Source organism: Carassius auratus, unplaced genomic scaffold (assembly GCF_003368295.1).
Source record: "Carassius auratus strain Wakin unplaced genomic scaffold, ASM336829v1 scaf_tig00215912, whole genome shotgun sequence".
Taxonomy (NCBI): Eukaryota; Metazoa; Chordata; class Actinopteri; order Cypriniformes; family Cyprinidae; genus Carassius; species Carassius auratus.
The window spans coordinates 1,048,103-1,065,289 of record NW_020528306.1 but is presented as its reverse complement, the minus strand read 5'-3'; the positions used below and the strand labels follow the sequence as shown (position 1 = coordinate 1,065,289).

Below are 17,187 nucleotides of genomic sequence, written 5' to 3'. Positions count from 1 at the left end.
TCAGAAGGGAAATATGAAATTTCAGATACAGCCTTGGTGTTTTGATGACAACTTGATTCCTTAACTAACATCAGATTTGAACACCAGATCGGGATGATTTAATAAGCACTGTAGTGTAGATGTTTATCAGGCTATTGAACTCAAAAGAGATGATTTTACCCTCCTGCTGACAGTCTCACTGGGTGAGTAAAATAAAGCAGTCCTTGTCACTGTATTAATATAGTATGCAAATAAAATGTTTCCCTCATTTCTTGCACATGGGTGATCTTAATGGAGGTTAACATCAACGAATACAAATAAGACATTTAATTCTAATTGGCGGTGAATAATGGGTGTGTATGAGAGGAAGAGAGGGATCATGGAGCCATGTGTGAAATACTGCTATGTATCCAACAAAAACAATCTACACTTTGTCATGAATAAAAAAGTAAAAGGTAGAAAAGTTATGATAAAAAAAATAATTCAGTTATCTTGTTTGAGGAGAATGGTAACCGTAACAACACTGGTTTCACAGCTATCATCCGAAGAGAAAATAGAATTAATTATTTTCAAAGATAGAAAACAAAAACATTATAAGCTTTTAAAGAAAAATTGCTATGTGAGTATAGCAGTGGAAAAAAACATGATACATTATCAGAAGAGATGCTACTCTGTAGACTCTGACCCTCTGTGTCATTATGGAGTAAACAACTCACATTCTAACATAAGGACTGATATGTTGGTCACGTTGTTCATGACCCACCTCGTTATCTCTGTAGCTCTGTTTCTGAGACAATGCCACAGGTGTTTATGCAGCCGAGGTGTTTGGCAGAGCTGAATCACATTAAAGCGACCAATGTTGAATTCAGCCCATAAATGTAATGTTTTCTTTGTCTTTACAGCATGCGGTCCGGGATTTCACTTTATGATAAGTCCAAAACTGATTACATCCATTGCAAAAATCAAAATGATTGTCAATTATGTCCACTTTGCTACTTGTTATATCTTGATTGGACTAAAAAAAAAAAAAAAAAAAAAAAAAACAACAAGATTTAAAAAAATATATATATAATAGAAATAAATAAATTTAGTTACGACTAGGCAATTAAGCAATTGAGATGCATGCAATTGTAAAACAATCCATGGAAATCAACAAGCAATTTATTTAAAAAAGATTTCAGGCCTGTCTTTTTTATGGGTGCACACAATACATGGTCTGTCTCGCCACATGAAATCATGGCATGAGCGAATTAGAGAGACACGCGTGTAAGAAAACTGATTGCAAGAGCTTCTGGGGAGGTGAAAGAAAAAATTTTAATCAGAAAGGTCAACGCTTTCTCTTTTATGTCAAATTACATTACAGAGCAGACAGACATCTCTATCATTCAGGTAGACTTAATGTATCCAAATTGCAGCAATTACATTTTCATTTTAAAGCATCTTTTTTCTTTCCCAAGACAAAGATTATTGCTATACATAATCATTTTATGAGTAAGAAAAGAGATTGCAAGAAAAAACAGTTCTGTTCTTCCTCTTGTGAAATACAAAAGGACTAAACATTTTTTTTATTATTACATCTGCTTCCAACCAGAATAGATTTTAGTGTTATTAGTACATGTACTTAGTGCTCAGAAATGAGTTACTTGTCATATAAAACCCCACCTGTCTAATCTATCAAGCACTCAACCTTGAAAATATGTCAGAAAGAGAAAAAGACAATGATTCTTGTCTCATTGCACAACCTTTATCCTCCTATTGAGTCCCATTTTTCACAATTTCAAGTGACTCGGTTTGAGAGTTAGAGCATGCTCAGTGGCAGTGTGGGCTTCAGTAAGGCTGAACTTTAGTATTAGTTTTAATTACTCAGTTTAGCATATAACTTTTGTAAAATGGGGAAAGCATAGGCTTTCACTTGAATTAAACAGGAAGAGAACAGGGCCGCAGGGAGTCTCCGACAGAGAAGACAGAGACAAAGCAATACCTAAATATTTCTTGAACACTGGCCACTGGTTGACCTTCACCCTGAATAAAACTGAGCAGCAGGATATACAAGGTCAGTGTTCTTATTGTTGTGAACATATCATCTTAATAAAGCTGAGAATGCTGCCTCTTTGTGGACAAATTATGAAAAACACCCTTCATGAAACAGAATGATCCATACTGAATAAATAACTATTTATGACAATTAATATTGTGAGCAAGATATGATTTCCTTTTACCAAAAATGCTAATGTTAACACTCTGGACTAAATCTTACTGACAGAGGTGTTTCCATCCAAAAATGTCCAGGCTACAAGGGATTTCCTACAAATCTCTTGGTATGCTATATTATTACCAAATATCGAAACCAAAATATTGAAATATGGGAACACCAAATTAGGTCAAAGATTTTCAGCACAGCACAGGGTTAAATTAATTGAACTATCATTATTCTGAGGTTACATATTTTATATGCATCATTCACCTAAGATAGTTTCATAAAGAGAGGGAACTGTTATGCTGCGAGCCATATTTCTACAAGAGTTCCAGTCCTTGAATTTGATAGGTTGAGCGACATTCCAAGAGCGAATATCAGAAAATTTAGTCAAACAGCACTGGGACTACAAGAAGTGAATCAATAAATCATTCACTCAATCAATGCATTTAAAAACCCTGATTTGTTTAAGCTTGTTTGGAGACGGATGGCTCTGCTTTGGATTTGTGTTTTAAATATAAGTTCCTTAATATTTTTCTTTATTGAACTGCACTGTATTACAATCATAACTTGTTATTCTGATTCTTGATATCACCTGCTACAGTCAAATCTCAGACTTGTTGATGTTCAGTGCAAAAAGCATTCTTGCTTGTGTAATATTGCCTTTAGAGCTACATACATTTTATTCCCCTGATTAAATATGTGTGTGTGAGTGACCCTAGTCTTAAATGTCAATTTTTCAAAATTCAGATATATGCATCATCTGAAAGATGAATAAATAAGATTTCCATTGAGGTATATTTTGTTAGGATATGACAAAAAAATCCAAATAGCGAGAAAATTGCCTTTAAAGTTGTCCAAATGAAGTTCTTAGCAATGTATATTACTGATTAAAAATTAAGTTTATATATATTTACGGTAGGGAATTTCCAAAATATATAATATAACCCTAACCCAAGTTTTTTTTTTTACAATTAATATAACCCTAACCCTAACCCTAACTAACCCTAATGTTCTTTACTTAATATCCTAATGTTTTTTGGCAAAAATAAAACTTGATCATTTTGACCCATTGCTAAAAATATACCCCAGCCAATACTGGTTTTGTGGTCCAGGGTCACAAATGTAAAAAAATGTCACTTTAAAAAATCTAACAAGTCAATTTAAAGGACAACATTTAGCCAAAACAGGTTGAAAATTGCAATTGTGAAAACAAATAAATGTATAACTGGTCCCCACCAAAAGCACAACCCCCTATAATAGTGTGACTTGATACATCCAGTAGCTTCATTACAGTCTTATTGGTTATAGCTTGACTCCAGAGTGCCTCAGCAGCCAATCAATACCATCCAGCAGTCCTGTCAGTGTTTCTGCAGTCGTGTCCTGAACCTATAGTATGACAAAACAAATACTAAAGACTTACTGCATTTTCAGTATTCATTTCTTCTACGCTGCACAGTCAGAAATTCTTTGATTATGTTTGCAGATGCTGTTTGATGTCTTACCATCCAAGGGTTGGGCAGTGAGCTGAGCTGAAGCTGATGGGCAATGGTCACACAATGTATCCTGTTTCTGTCTGTGGTCTCTCTAGACACACAGGAGAGCACCAGGATCGGGCGGGACACAGCACCCACCGCAGGGTCTAACATAACCCTGATCTGGGCACATTCCTCCTCCCACCCCCTGTCTGTTCCTCCAATATATAAAAGAGAGACAAACAGTATAAACTGCAAAATCACTATGTGGATCTCCTTACAATGTTACAGCAAACTAAAGATATTTATACTTAGGCACAATTTCTTTTGGTGTACAAAAAGATGGGTGCATAAGCCTTTAAATCCAAAAAGGACAACCATACCTCTTTCTGTCTCAGCATTGGCCACAAAGATGAATCCATTCACAGCTTGACAAACTTGATTAAACATGGGGTTGACACTTAAGGGTATGTTAGACTCACTATCCTCTTCATAGACAAAGATTTTACTTCGCAGATTGACATGCTCCAGACGCGCTCTCTCTCGCTCCGTCCTAAACCCAGAGACACAGACTCCAATTCATACAGTTCCTTCAACCGGTGTTATGTGACATATACACATCAGATCCCACCGAACATGAGGTATGTGGTATATGGCTTCCATATAAGACACTTCTTTCAAAAACATGAATATACAAAAAAAATCCAACGGCAAGCATTTAAACAGTATTACGTGTACAACACTTCTAAATGACGATATTATATCCTCTTCCTCACCTGTTAGTTGAATATAAAGTTGCAATATTGAATCTGTGCTGATCTTTGTACTTAAAACTGATTCCGGATCCAATGCCTGAAAAAAATTACAACATGGTCAATTACAGAAAAAGCAGCCATAGCACCACATCCATGTATTCAGTTTAATAACTGACTTGAATAAACTATAATGGCACAGCACCATCAATCTGCCGATGAGGTGGTCCTGCTATAGGCAGTACATGAGGGGAATTCATGATTGTATTCATGAGGGAAATCTCTAACTGCTCAAGCCCGGGGCCAAACATGGCAAACTGTGGCTCTGAAACCGGTACAAGAGACTGGAAGAAGGAAGTCACAGATTCGAAGGCTCTGGGTTGGTATTGCCATTGGTTTCGACAGGCCGGACAAACACGTAGATACCTGTGGGTGCCATGTTAAAGAGAATATTATATTAAATATTAATAGTTTTTACATACAGGCTAGCAACTTTCACACATACAAGAGATAAACCACTTTTATGTGTGCCATATTTCCTATATAATTTTTTCGTAGACTGGTTAGTCTTAGGAAATCTGCCAATGCAACATAAACAGGGTGCACCAGAGCTGATTGTTTCTGATAGTGAAGTGCCATGTGCTGCAGCATTGAGCTCTTACTCTGCCATATAATCAAGCTGCATCTCAGAGTCATCCAGCAGAGCTGAGCCAGTGAGCTTGACCTGAGGCACTGATAAATGGTCAACTGACTGCCAGAGTGGCATATCACGTAACAGGAAGTACTTCCACAGGACAGGGTCTCGAACCATTGACTGCCAGTATGTACTGGTGCCTCCCAATCTGCAGAGGTCTTGCGGAGACAGGAAGGTCATGATGAGAAACTGCATGTCAACCTGTATGTTTAGATAAGACAGACAAAAAGAATGTGTGTTTTGGAGAAATGTTTTAAAAATTATTACTGTTCAAAAGTTTGGTGTTGATTAGATTTTTAATTGTTTTGAAAGAAGCTTATAAACATTTTAACATAAGGTTTATAAGCTTTTTATTATATTTTATATATTAATTTTAATATAAATTAATTTTAATATAAAAAAATACAGAAAAACTATAACATTGTGAAATATTATTGCAGTTTAAAATATCTGTTTAATAACTATTTTAGTATATTTTAACATGTCATTTATTCCTGTGATGGCAAAGCTGTATTTTCAGCAGCCATTACTCCAGTATCCAGTGTCACATGATGCTTCAGAAATCATTCTAATATTTTTGTTGTAATATATTTGTGTGTGTGTTTCAGGATTCTTTGATGAATAGCAAGTTCAAAAGGACAGCATTTATTTGAAATAGATCTAAGTGTAATATTATAAATAAATGTCACTTTTGATCAGTTTAATGCAAACTTGCTGTAACATTTTTACATTCTTAAAAAACGTAGTGATCCCAATATTTTAATCAGTAGTGTAAATAACACAATAATTATTTAGGGACATGATCTGGTATTAGCACCTATACAGCTGCAGTTTAGTCTAAATATGTAGTATTTTGTATTTGTACACAGGCTATGTTTGGCAGAGCATACTACCATACTGCTCTTACAATTATTGCAGCATATAGTATTTATACTAAAATGAGTAGTAAACAAAAAGCTTACGGTTTACAATACTGAATCCCACAATTCAATGCATTTGTTTCATATATGAACTAGAAGTAAGAGCAGCTGTGATTTTTCGCATTTCTGTTTCTCGTTTCATTACTTGACCAAGAGTACCAAAAATAAATAAATAAACAAAAATGTAGAATAGAGTCGTGCCTTACCGTCAGGTTATCCAGACAGGGGCCCGTGACTTCATTACTTGACCCCTGACCATCACTTTTCTCATTTCTTTGTTGTCTTGTATCAAAAAACCTATCTCTGATACTCCTGAGACTTTGCACGACTATAGATCTGCTCAGCATACTGACACTTTTTTGTCATATATTTCTTAGATTTCTATATGTAACTTTTTTAATATAGCAAAAACGTTTTACATTATATGTCATTTATCTGTTAATCACGATTTCAGTTGTAAAGTATTCCTGTGGATTTTCCCGGAACTGTCAAAGTTACACGTCTCTCGTGTTTTCATCATAGGCGTATATGGAACGTCACGCACGGTAGGCTACTGCATTGTGGGAACTGTAGTTAAATCGACACTGCCGAACTACAGTAGAATAAAGCAAGGTCTATCATAATCAGCTTTGGGAGGACATACGGAGGACTAAGAGTGACACGTACAAATAAAATTAAAGTACACGTTATCAATTTAATAATTCTGCAAACTATATATTTAAATTAGCAAATGTATTATGAACCATTTAAAACACAAATTGAATATTATTCCTTGATTTATGTGAAGTATCACTACTAGCCCTTCATAAGGACAAACTGTGAAGCAGTTAACATACTAAAATATTGTTCTTCTAGTGCCCCAGTTACCTATAGATTGTACTTCGTGTGACAACTTTGCAGAAAACAATAGTATTATGTTATTCACAGCCATCAATTTGTTATCTTTTGTGTGAAAGTTTACTTTGGATAAGCATATGATTTATTTTTGGCTTAACACCAACAAAATGATGTTAAAGGCCTTAAGCATTATGTAGCATTGCCATTGACCCCATAAAATAATAGAAATGTAAGATGGTATGGTTTCATTTACATTATATATATATATATATATATATATATAGTCACGGGAGGAGCACAAGACAGACACAGTGGGCGTGGCGTCAGGCCTCGGAGAGGCTTTTATTAACAGAAATCATAAAATAACAGGGAATAAAAGTGGCCAAAAGGGGGAAAGTGTCCAAAATAACAGGGAATCTGGTGTCCTCGTTGTGCTGCGGGATTTGTGTAGGTCGGGCCGTGTTCATCAAGGAAGGGTCCAGGCAAGGGGCGGAGTCCGGCGGCCGCACGCGCTCCCCTCCTTGGTCCGGGGCGCGAGGGGCGGCGGCTTCATCTAGCGGCCACATCTCTCTCGTCGGCCGCGGCGCTGGTAGGGGATGGACGGCCCGGCATCCTGGCCCGTCGGCCGTGTATACGGGTGCGGTTCCCTTCCGGATCGCGGGTCCGGCAGCTCACGTCTTGGTGGCGCGGGAGTCCCTCAACGCACCCTTCCTGGACCCACGAGGACACCAGTGTGCATGCACGGGGAAGAGACCGGTCTCCTGAGGAGAGGCGCGTTGGGCTTTTAAACAGCGGCGGTAATGAGGCTCCACTTCCTTCAGGTGTGCCCCATCACACGCCGCCAGCCCTGACTCGTCCAGCGCCCCTCCTCTCACACACCCACTCCAGTCGGGAGCCTGGTGAAGGGCGGCGATTTAGGACGGGGTGCCGGTGACAATCAGGGAGGAGGCAGCTGACTCGTCACATTCCCCCTCCCAAGCGACATCCCCGTCCCCAGGGCGCCACCCACACGGGAGTGCTACCATCCTCAACCAGGCTCCAAACGGTCGGAGTGGGCGGGGCTTCCTCTCCGGGCGGTCCTCCCTCTCGCAGCGCACCAGAACAGGGACAGAGAAACCAGGTTTTAGTGACAGCCTCAACCAACCACAGGGTAAAATGACAATGGAAAAGTCACTTACCCCTTGTGTGGCTGGGAGGCTGTCCCCAGTTTTCCTCCGTCCCAGTCTGGGTTCTCACGAACGTTTGCAAGCGAGAGGGGGTGACGTCACCAGACGTTTCCCAACTGCGCTGTCTAGGCTCCGCCTTGCCCGCATTCTCCACCAGTGTCACGGGAGGAGCACAAGACAGACACAGTGGGCGTGGCGTCAGGCCTCGGAGAGGCTTTTATTAACAGAAATCATAAAATAACAGGGAATAAAAGTGGCCAAAAGGGGGAAAGTGTCCAAAATAACAGGGAATCTGGTGTCCTCGTTGTGCTGCGGGATTTGTGTAGGTCGGGCCGTGTTCATCAAGGAAGGGTCCAGGCAAGGGGCGGAGTCCGGCGGCCGCACGCGCTCCCCTCCTTGGTCCGGGGCGCGAGGGGCGGCGGCTTCATCTAGCGGCCACATCTCTCTCGTCGGCCGCGGCGCTGGTAGGGGATGGACGGCCCGGCATCCTGGCCCGTCGGCCGTGTATACGGGTGCGGTTCCCTTCCGGATCGCGGGTCCGGCAGCTCACGTCTTGGTGGCGCGGGAGTCCCTCAACGCACCCTTCCTGGACCCACGAGGACACCAGTGTGCATGCACGGGGAAGAGACCGGTCTCCTGAGGAGAGGCGCGTTGGGCTTTTAAACAGCGGCGGTAATGAGGCTCCACTTCCTTCAGGTGTGCCCCATCACACGCCGCCAGCCCTGACTCGTCCAGCGCCCCTCCTCTCACACACCCACTCCAGTCGGGAGCCTGGTGAAGGGCGGCGATTTAGGACGGGGTGCCGGTGACAATCAGGGAGGAGGCAGCTGACTCGTCACAATATATATATAATTCTAATGAATGCAACATAATTCATAATTATGTTTTTAATTGTTTCAGTTTGAATCTTTTAAGGATGTTCATTTTTATTACACATGAAAAGGTTAGCAGTAAGAGTATAAAATACATTTTTGAACCAGCATCCTGTATCTCCAACCTTTTAAATATGTAACCTTTCAAATATGTGAAACCAAAATATCACTCACATGTTCACTTTTCAACATTTCTTAACCCAAAATTTATTTAAACGAAGACATAAAAAACAAACAAAACAAATTAACTTCATTTTTAAAAGAATATGACCAAAAAGTTTAGCTTTTTAAAAGTATACTATCAAAATATGCAAATTCCCATCTCTAAACATCTGGTCAATGAAAGGGATAAAGATGCAACTTTTAATAAGTGAGCAGAAGAGGTGTCATATACATAAATGTTATTAAAATGAAAAGATCCATACTTAAAAATGGTCACAAATACTTAAATATGCAACATACACCTGCATTTTCCTCTCCTTTGTACCATTTCTTTTAACATATATAAATGACATTTATAAATGTAATGAATTGAAAATAAATAATTACAATTAAAATAAATAAAAAGTTGCGATGTTTCTTGGTTGGAATTTTTTTCTTTCTTAAACAAATAGTTATTTGTTTATATTTTACATTAGAAGTATTATTCCACATTCTCGGCAAAAACACACATCCAGAAAACAAATCTGGACCGGAAGATAAGTGCCTTTTTTTTTCTTTTCTTTTGCTAGTTTCAGAACAACAACATTTTTGTGAATCCCCTCTCCTAAAAGCTCTCTCCAGGTTTACTGCAAGATACTAAGGATCTCCTTGGCATTCTCCGTGTTCCAGCCCTGACCCTGAAGTGGCCCCTCGCATGCCAGCACATACTTATGAAGGATTTGTGTGCCAATATCTCGGAAATGAAGCCTGTCCTCTTTGCGCTCTGTGGTGTCCATGCTGCAGTCCTCATATTTCACTGCCCAGAAACACATCTCACCAATGTACATCATTGTAAGCAAGTGAGTATCAGAAAAGATACCTAGTGGGGAAAAAGATACATTTGTCAGTTTTAAAAAGAATATAAAACACACACACACACACAAACACATTATTTTGATTAGTAAAATTCATATTCTTTAAAAATAACATGTTATGCTTGATTTTGAGATTAATAAATAAAACTAAGCATCTCATTGCATCCTGCCCATTAACCTCAATAAAATCACAACTCAGAGACGGAAAGAATGCAATCTATGTATATTCACTTGCACTGTTTTTATATTTGGTACTTTTTTATTTTTTATTTTTTATTTTTATTTTTTTTTATTATTTATTGAAATGTGACTCATTATTTATTGATTATTTCATGCTATCCAATTTTTGCTGTAAATGTTGAAATTTCTCATCTGTGAGACAAATAAAGGTTGATCTAATCTAATCTAATAACTTTGTAACTTGTAAACTTCGCATTGTAAAAACACTAGCAATCTCAATATTATTGGTTGCTACAGATTAATGGAAGCAACCAGGGGTGGAGTTTGCAGGCTACACTACATCTTTCCAGTGGAAAATTACTTTACTTCGTAAATGAACTTAGATATGTGAAGATACTGATAACCAACTGGCTGAGCTGGTTAGAGATATTATAAATGCTGTAAATCTTTTTGTGCTTTTAAAATCTGTGCCTGCATAGACACAATGTCTGATGTCACACACACAAAGACAATCTGAAGTAATAATGCATAATGTGTGCACAATGACTTGCAAGTCGAGAGTTTTCAGCTCCCAGATTACAAACACAGCTTAGAAACTCTACAAAAATAACAGAAAGTACATTTGCAAAGATGTACCTTCTGCCAGAAAATTGGCGGTTGCAGAGTCATGAAAAACCACACCATCGTTTAGCTTGACTGAGTTCCTCACTTGCAACATTCTCATAAGGTAACGCACACCTTCTTGAAGACACTGTGAAGACATGGAGCATTGCAACACTTACTCAAGTCATGGCCACTAAAACTGGCACTGTGGAGTGAGAGGTTGGAGAAAGAACCTTAAGGAAAGTGGCTTTGTTCTTCTTGATCCATTGCTTGCGTTGGTGTAGTGTGTGGCAGTACATATATAATAATGCCCCACGCCTCCAGTATAGGCACTCCAGCAGCTCCAGCCCCAGCACAGACTGCACCTGATCACAACCACATCATCACACCATCACATACCGTTACCAAGAGCAGAGCGTTCGATTCTTATTCAGTCTATGTCAATTAAACTAGAAAATATAGACCTGCAGGTTATATATACTTATGCTATGTGATATAATGCATAAAATGTTGCATAAAAATTTGAAAGCTCTTTATTGCAAACAAACGATACAATGGTATATATGTATATATAAAAACATTTCCTAATTGCACAGGTGGTCTGTAACCAAAAATATTAACCAGTGGAAGTGGATGCCTTATTTAGAATCAACAGCAAATAATGAAACTAACTGTTCCAAGCAAAGATCTCCTAAAGATACAGAAATACAACACCTCTTGTGAAGGTACCAGTCGCCCTGCTAACACCTCTGGCTCTGTCAAGTCCTGTAGTAACTGCTGAATTTTAAAAGGGGAAGTGTCCTCTGGAAACTCCTGATCTACAAGCCTGTTTTCCTCATAGAATGTTATGTCCAAGACAACCTGTAGAAAAGTAGGTAAAACAATGGGCCATATGAGCCACTACATCTAAAACGAGGTATCTGCAGTGTTTCTAAACTGAAACTTAAAGGGGTCATATGATGCTGCTAAAAAGAACATGATTTGGTGTAATGAAATGTGTTTATGCAGTTAAAGGTAAAAAAACAACATTATTTTCAACACTGTATATTATTGTTTCTCCTCTATTCCCCATTTTCAGAGACATGTTGATTTTTACAAGGCTCATCAATCTGAAAAGCGAGGTGTGCTCTGATTGGCCAGCTATCCAGTGCATTGTGATTGGCCAAAAAGCTCAAGCGTGTGATGGAAATGTTACGCCCCTTAACATACTGTGATGCCCTGTCTGGCCGGAGCGACAAGACATATACATAAAACCCATTCTAAACATGATTTCTAGTCGTGTCCTCTTTTGGAAGGCCAAACAGTGAGCGAAGGCCGACTTAAGAACAGCGCGGCCAGTGGATTCTACGAAGGAGCATCCGTTGGGCTTGTGACAACCACATGTGACGACCCCAGGCTGGACTCCGCCTCGTCTACGGTGAAAGCTGATCTGGTGTTCTACAGTGCAAAGTTGATATATTTTCTCAGCGACAAGCATGGATCAACTCCAGGCAATGCGAAGCGGATATCGTCCTCTTTTGGAAGGACAAACAAAGTAGTTTCGCTTTCACAGTCTGTGTGTCATGGCGATGGCGGCAACAACAATACTACAACGAGAATAAAAGGTACACCTTCTTTCGTTGTGTGAACATTTGGGCGCCGTTATGTAAATCTTCCCGTTGAGATGTGGGGACGTGTTAGAACGAGCCGTTTTAGGGGTCTGTGGACGAGTCTTAACTTCTATAGAGAACATCTCTTTGGATTTGAGACTTTTACAGCACCTTTACAGATCTTCCTAATGCACCAAAAGCTTATAATACTCCAAAGAGAAAGGAAACATTGAAATTGCGTCATATGACCCCTTTATTACTTTCTAAGCCCTACATAAAAACAATACTATATGCAGAACAAACCAATGCAATAAATAATATACTGCATGTTCTTTTACTCAATTAATCAGGCTGGGCACACATTCACCTGCAAAACACGTTAGCTGGACATTTAAAATGACATGTTTTATTCAATATACACATATGTATTGAAACCCGCTGATATATGTACTAATATATAATAACATATGTTTTAGGATTCGATCAATATTGAAATTTGCTGATATAATATGTTTAAAGAGAAGCCACTAAAGAGATTATTGTGTCGATAATGATCAAATTTACATAATGAATGTGTTAAATAATGTTCTTAGCCTCTCCTTTCCATAAGAGGGTGAAATTAAATTGCTCTTTAATGCTTACAACTGCTCATTTAAAAAGGTAACCACCTACAACAATATTAAAAATCAATAATAATGAGAGATCACTTGGAATAAAAGCATAGTGTTCATTTTGCATTGCTCTGAAACCCTGAGGCCTGTAGAACATGCAACAGTGCCATATTTTGACTTGATCATGCAGTGCTATCATTCATTTAATTCAAAGGGTTTTCAAAGTTTATTAACTGCATTAGGCCATATTGCTTTACCGCCTCAAATTTTAGACATCCTAAAACTATATTTAAGACTTCAGAATTTTGATGAAACTGAATTAAAAACACTTTTAAGGATGTATGGAACCCTGTTAAATGTTGTATTGTTCACACATTCAACATGTTAATACAGGGATCCTCAAATCTGGCTGACAAAATCCACTTTTCTGTAGACTAGAGTTTAGCTCTAACCCTAATCAAACACACTTGAGCATGCCAATCAATGTCTTTAGGATCATTAGAAAATCACAGATATGTTAGTTTGATCAGGGTTGGCGCTAAACTCTGCAGCGCATTGGCCCTCCAGGACAAGATCTGAGGAAACCTGTTTTAATATATAGTTATGCTATGCTTAAGGGAATGTTGCAGGGTGAGACCCATGCTATGTGAAGTACCTGTGTATAATCCTGCAGCAGTTTAGGGAGGCTGCTGCTCTCTCCTCCATGTCTATAATGGGTTTTCAACTTGTCAAGTATGGAAGATGCATTCTGTAAGTAGTCATCATCTAGAACAAAAATACAATGTCAATATGTGGTAATACCTAACAGAGGATATACAACATGAGAGTTTACAGTTGATGGTTTGAGAAAAACAGCTGAGGTTATATAGGCTATTGTTCCAACAAAATATGGCCATAAGTGACTTTTAAAATCATCCGGCTTTTAAAAATGTCTATAAAAAGAAAATATTACACTTATTTAGCAACTTTGACGGATGTAAATCTATGAGTAAAGCTCACCTTTTGGTATAAAACAAATTGCAACATTCAATATCACAACGACAAAGAAACTAGCTCTGTAAAAAAGTCGGAAAAGAGCTTGTTTTAAAACCATCCTGTATGTCCTCTCTGTATGTACACTCTGGCTGCTGAGAGTCATTCAACTCTAGCATTTTAAAACAAGAATGCATTGGTATGTATGTGTATACTATGTATGATTTACAGGACCCAAAATATAATGCAATAATCAGCATCATTCAGACTACAACCAAATAAACAACACAGAAATCTGATCAGCTGATAATGCATTTGTTGTTTGTTTTATATTAACGTGCCCTTTAGTCTAGCTAAAGTAGGCAAAATACTTATTGAATAATTCTGCTAAAAGAGTATGACAGGCCTTTAATTCCTATTTAACGTTACCTCTCATGTTGTTTAATGTGAGGTTGTAATATCACATTGCAGAATAACTATAACGGTGTACGTTTTTTATTATTTGTGCATCGCGTTCTGTACATAGCCTGACCACATGCGACTTCACCCAGTTTGTGCAAACTGGATCTTACTAGCTAGCCAAAAATTTGAAAATTACAGAACGTAATAAACGCGCTTTACCTTTCATATTAGCTTTTGGTTTAGTTTAAGTGCTACGGTGTTCGTATGAACTAGTTAGTCAAACATATGTCGTATAAACGTCGTGATAGATGGGCAGGGAAATGTTTGTTGTGATTCGCAGGAATGCTAACGCAAAGCAGCTAAGCTAACCAGCTAACGATGACAACACCGGGCTGATTCTGCCACTGAACATGCGTTTTCTAAAATAACGGGAGGCTAGTTTTGCACAACTGACGACATGATTCCCGGTTACCTGGTTTCTCCGTCCGAAGAGTGGCACACTTGTTATCTAACTCAAAAATCCTCCTCTCCAGCTCGACGCTTCGTCTGTAGTCGTCGGCCATGACTGCAAACGACAGTCACGTGACGAGCGCGCGATTACTCACGTGCAGAGGATTACAGGGACGTTTTGTTCTTTAATTTCATTCATTAACTTCAGGCTTTGTCATTACATCAAAGTAAGAGTTTACTTTGTCCACCCTTATCCAAATTATACCCATAATACTCTGTGTTTGATAACAGTGGATTGAAATACTGGCAGAAGTGATGAATGAGAGTCCGATTCATTTCCGCGAATCGATTCTTTCAAACAGTTTTTTTTATAAAGAGTCACTTCAAGGAGTCACATCAATTATTTTAAGGTTATGACGTAATTATGCCATTATTTCTGTTACTTTTTAAGTAATTTACTTTCATAATTACTGTTATTATGGGTTTTATGTAATTTATTTTTATTAGTATTCCTTAATTAATTTACTTGTTAATAATAATTTTACCTGAGTGTTGTTATATAGAAAATATTTGTTAAAAAAAAAACTTAAAAACATTAAAAAACATAAACAAAAGTAGGCTCGCTTTATATGATAGGGAGCATAAATACGACACACACATATATAATTATTATTTTTAATAGCCAAACAATTTACATTCTAGTTTTTTAGTGTAAATAATAATAATAAAAAAAAAATGCTTAGGTACTAAATGTTTTAATGAGCTGGATCAAGGCTGCACTATCTCTCACTATACCATGTAGTGATTTCTTATAATATAATATAATATAATATAATATAATATAATATAATATAATATAATATAATATAATATAATATAATATAATATAATATAATATATGGATCACTGGGACATGTACTAAATATATGCATTGTTCAATCTGGAACCACTCTGAAAGATTCAGGTTGGTGAACAAATTGTTCTGAATGGTATGGTGAACATCCGACACATTAAAAAAGATCCGATTCACGAATCAGATCTCGCAAGATGGTGGTGAGATGGTTAAATGCAAATAAGCACATCGAGCCCCCGACACTCCTTTTCTTTCTTCGTCCCCGCCTATCTGAGATCAACGAGGGCATACTGTCACCATCATTCACCACACACAATATTAGGCCTGTAATTTACAGACATGGCGACTCTTAAAGCGCTATCTAGAGTGGAAAATGTGATCATCAGGAACGTGACAGCGACGATCAAAACGAACATCTCGCGATTCTCCGTTGGCAAGGTCAGTGTTTACAAACAAAAGACGGTGCATCCGAAATTTTGCACGATGTTGAGCGGTCGGTGCTTCTGTTTTTGCCTCTTTTTTTACCCCACTTTCTATTGCATGGAGAAGATGGACGTGCATATCTTATTAGGCTATATATTATCATATATATGACGTGTGTGCATTAGTTTAAAATAATGATGTTGCAAAGCTTATATTTTAAGCTTTTGTAATTGCATTTATCTCAGACAGAGAGAGTCCATTGAAACTAGTCATTTTGTGCTGCATTGTGTTTTCTTGGCAAACAGTTTAAAGACCATAGGCATACGTTTGATCTTTTGATTTTCAGAGTCACAACCAATCATTTATGTTTTCATGTATTTGATTTATTGTTAACCTGGAAACACATGGTCACTAAGCACTATTGTCATGAGGGATAAATCACAGATTTGATCAATAACTTAAATGAAAATGCTAGTTTTTAAAATGAGGACAGCTAACTTGACAGCACTTCCAACACTATTCCTCGGTTAACAGTTAGTAACCTGACTCTGCTCTCTCCTACTCACATGCCTCCTCTTTTGTTCCACCCGTCAGTTTTTCCTTTGTATATCACACAACATGTGAACTAGACTGCTATAATAACTAGTGCTCAGAACAAGACTGCTAAGCCTGGGTTTTGAAGTCTATAGTTATGACACCGTCTCATGATAGTGTCATGTGCCTCTGAGGCTCATGGAGTTGTTCTGTATACAGTCAGAGCAGAAACCTTTGAATGATTTTCAAGTGGTAATAACAGTGGTAATGATCATACATGGTTTCTTTGTTGAGGGAAATATTATGGTCTTTGGATTACTACTATAACACTATTATTATTAGTCTACTATTATTTGGTAATACTGCATTAGGCTGCCATATATACAAAACTAAGCAAATTAGTTATTTATTGAGGTTGAGTGATAAGTATTCAGCTGTTTCCTCTCCTCGTCCTTTGGTGGAGCATTTGTGAGGTCAAACGCTCTGTTGTGTCAACATATAAGGATATAAATGAAATGGACATCTTGGCTGGACTCCCGGGGTTTATTTAGCATGTGCATGTCGCTGACTGACAAAATCTTATTTGATGTTTATTTTCTATGCATGATTTAGGATTCCATTGTAAATGGTTAACATCGTGAGAGGCACAGTACTCGTGAATGGAA

The 17,187-nt window shown here is 38.0% G+C and overlaps 3 protein-coding genes across 4 annotated transcripts in view; 1 reads left to right on the top strand and 2 right to left on the bottom strand.

The window, feature by feature from the left end:
- Positions 1 to 2,676: 2,676 nt before the first annotated feature.
- Positions 2,677 to 6,545, bottom strand: fbxo4 (F-box protein 4). Of its 2 annotated transcripts, none has more exons than XM_026261736.1 (7): positions 6,221 to 6,545; positions 5,063 to 5,295; positions 4,606 to 4,826; positions 4,425 to 4,500; positions 4,032 to 4,201; positions 3,679 to 3,866; positions 2,677 to 3,562 (listed from the first exon to the last, which is right to left on the bottom strand). In XM_026261736.1, the coding sequence occupies exons 1-7, from the start codon at positions 6,359 to 6,361 to the stop codon at positions 3,479 to 3,481; spliced, it is 1,113 nt and encodes a 370-aa protein (XP_026117521.1). In that variant the 5' UTR covers positions 6,362 to 6,545; the 3' UTR covers positions 2,677 to 3,478. The 2 variants fall into 2 exon arrangements, with proteins under 2 accessions (XP_026117521.1, XP_026117522.1); XM_026261737.1 differs by having other exon boundaries at positions 3,679 to 3,860.
- A 3,051-nt stretch (positions 6,546 to 9,596) lies between these two features.
- LOC113096352 (UPF0600 protein C5orf51 homolog) lies at positions 9,597 to 14,920 on the bottom strand. Its single transcript, XM_026261724.1, has 6 exons — positions 14,735 to 14,920; positions 13,544 to 13,653; positions 11,403 to 11,549; positions 10,922 to 11,053; positions 10,722 to 10,836; positions 9,597 to 9,910 (listed from the first exon to the last, which is right to left on the bottom strand). The coding sequence occupies exons 1-6, from the start codon at positions 14,823 to 14,825 to the stop codon at positions 9,675 to 9,677; spliced, it is 831 nt and encodes a 276-aa protein (XP_026117509.1). The 5' UTR covers positions 14,826 to 14,920; the 3' UTR covers positions 9,597 to 9,674.
- Positions 14,921 to 15,810: 890 nt separating this feature from the next.
- The window catches only part of LOC113096336 (succinyl-CoA:3-ketoacid coenzyme A transferase 1, mitochondrial-like), a 46,852-nt gene continuing 45,475 nt past the window's right edge, over positions 15,811 to 17,187 (top strand). The window contains exon 1 of the mRNA XM_026261699.1: positions 15,811 to 16,003. Within this exon, the coding sequence (XP_026117484.1) occupies positions 15,905 to 16,003 (99 nt within the window). The 5' untranslated portion in view covers positions 15,811 to 15,904. The remainder of the gene's footprint in view (positions 16,004 to 17,187) is intronic.

What these genes read in the sequence shown, in the direction of transcription:
- fbxo4 (XM_026261736.1), bottom strand. Translation starts at nt 6,361, where the DNA reads ATGCTGAGCAGATCTATAGTCGTGCAAAGTCTCAGGAGTATCAGAGAT. An exon ending in CAGCTTGATTATATGGCAGA is followed by an intron (nt 4,827 to 5,062) that starts GTAAGAGCTCAA and finishes TGGCACCCACAG; the next exon opens with GTATCTACGTGTTTGTCCGG. An exon ending in ACCTCATCGGCAGATTGATG is followed by an intron (nt 4,501 to 4,605) that starts GTGCTGTGCCAT and finishes AATTTTTTTCAG; the next exon opens with GCATTGGATCCGGAATCAGT.
- LOC113096352 (XM_026261724.1), bottom strand. Translation starts at nt 14,825, where the DNA reads ATGGCCGACGACTACAGACGAAGCGTCGAGCTGGAGAGGAGGATTTTT. An exon ending in TCTTCGGACGGAGAAACCAG is followed by an intron (nt 13,654 to 14,734) that starts GTAACCGGGAAT and finishes TTTTTGTTCTAG; the next exon opens with ATGATGACTACTTACAGAAT. An exon ending in ACAAAGCCACTTTCCTTAAG is followed by an intron (nt 10,837 to 10,921) that starts GTTCTTTCTCCA and finishes ATGTCTTCACAG; the next exon opens with TGTCTTCAAGAAGGTGTGCG.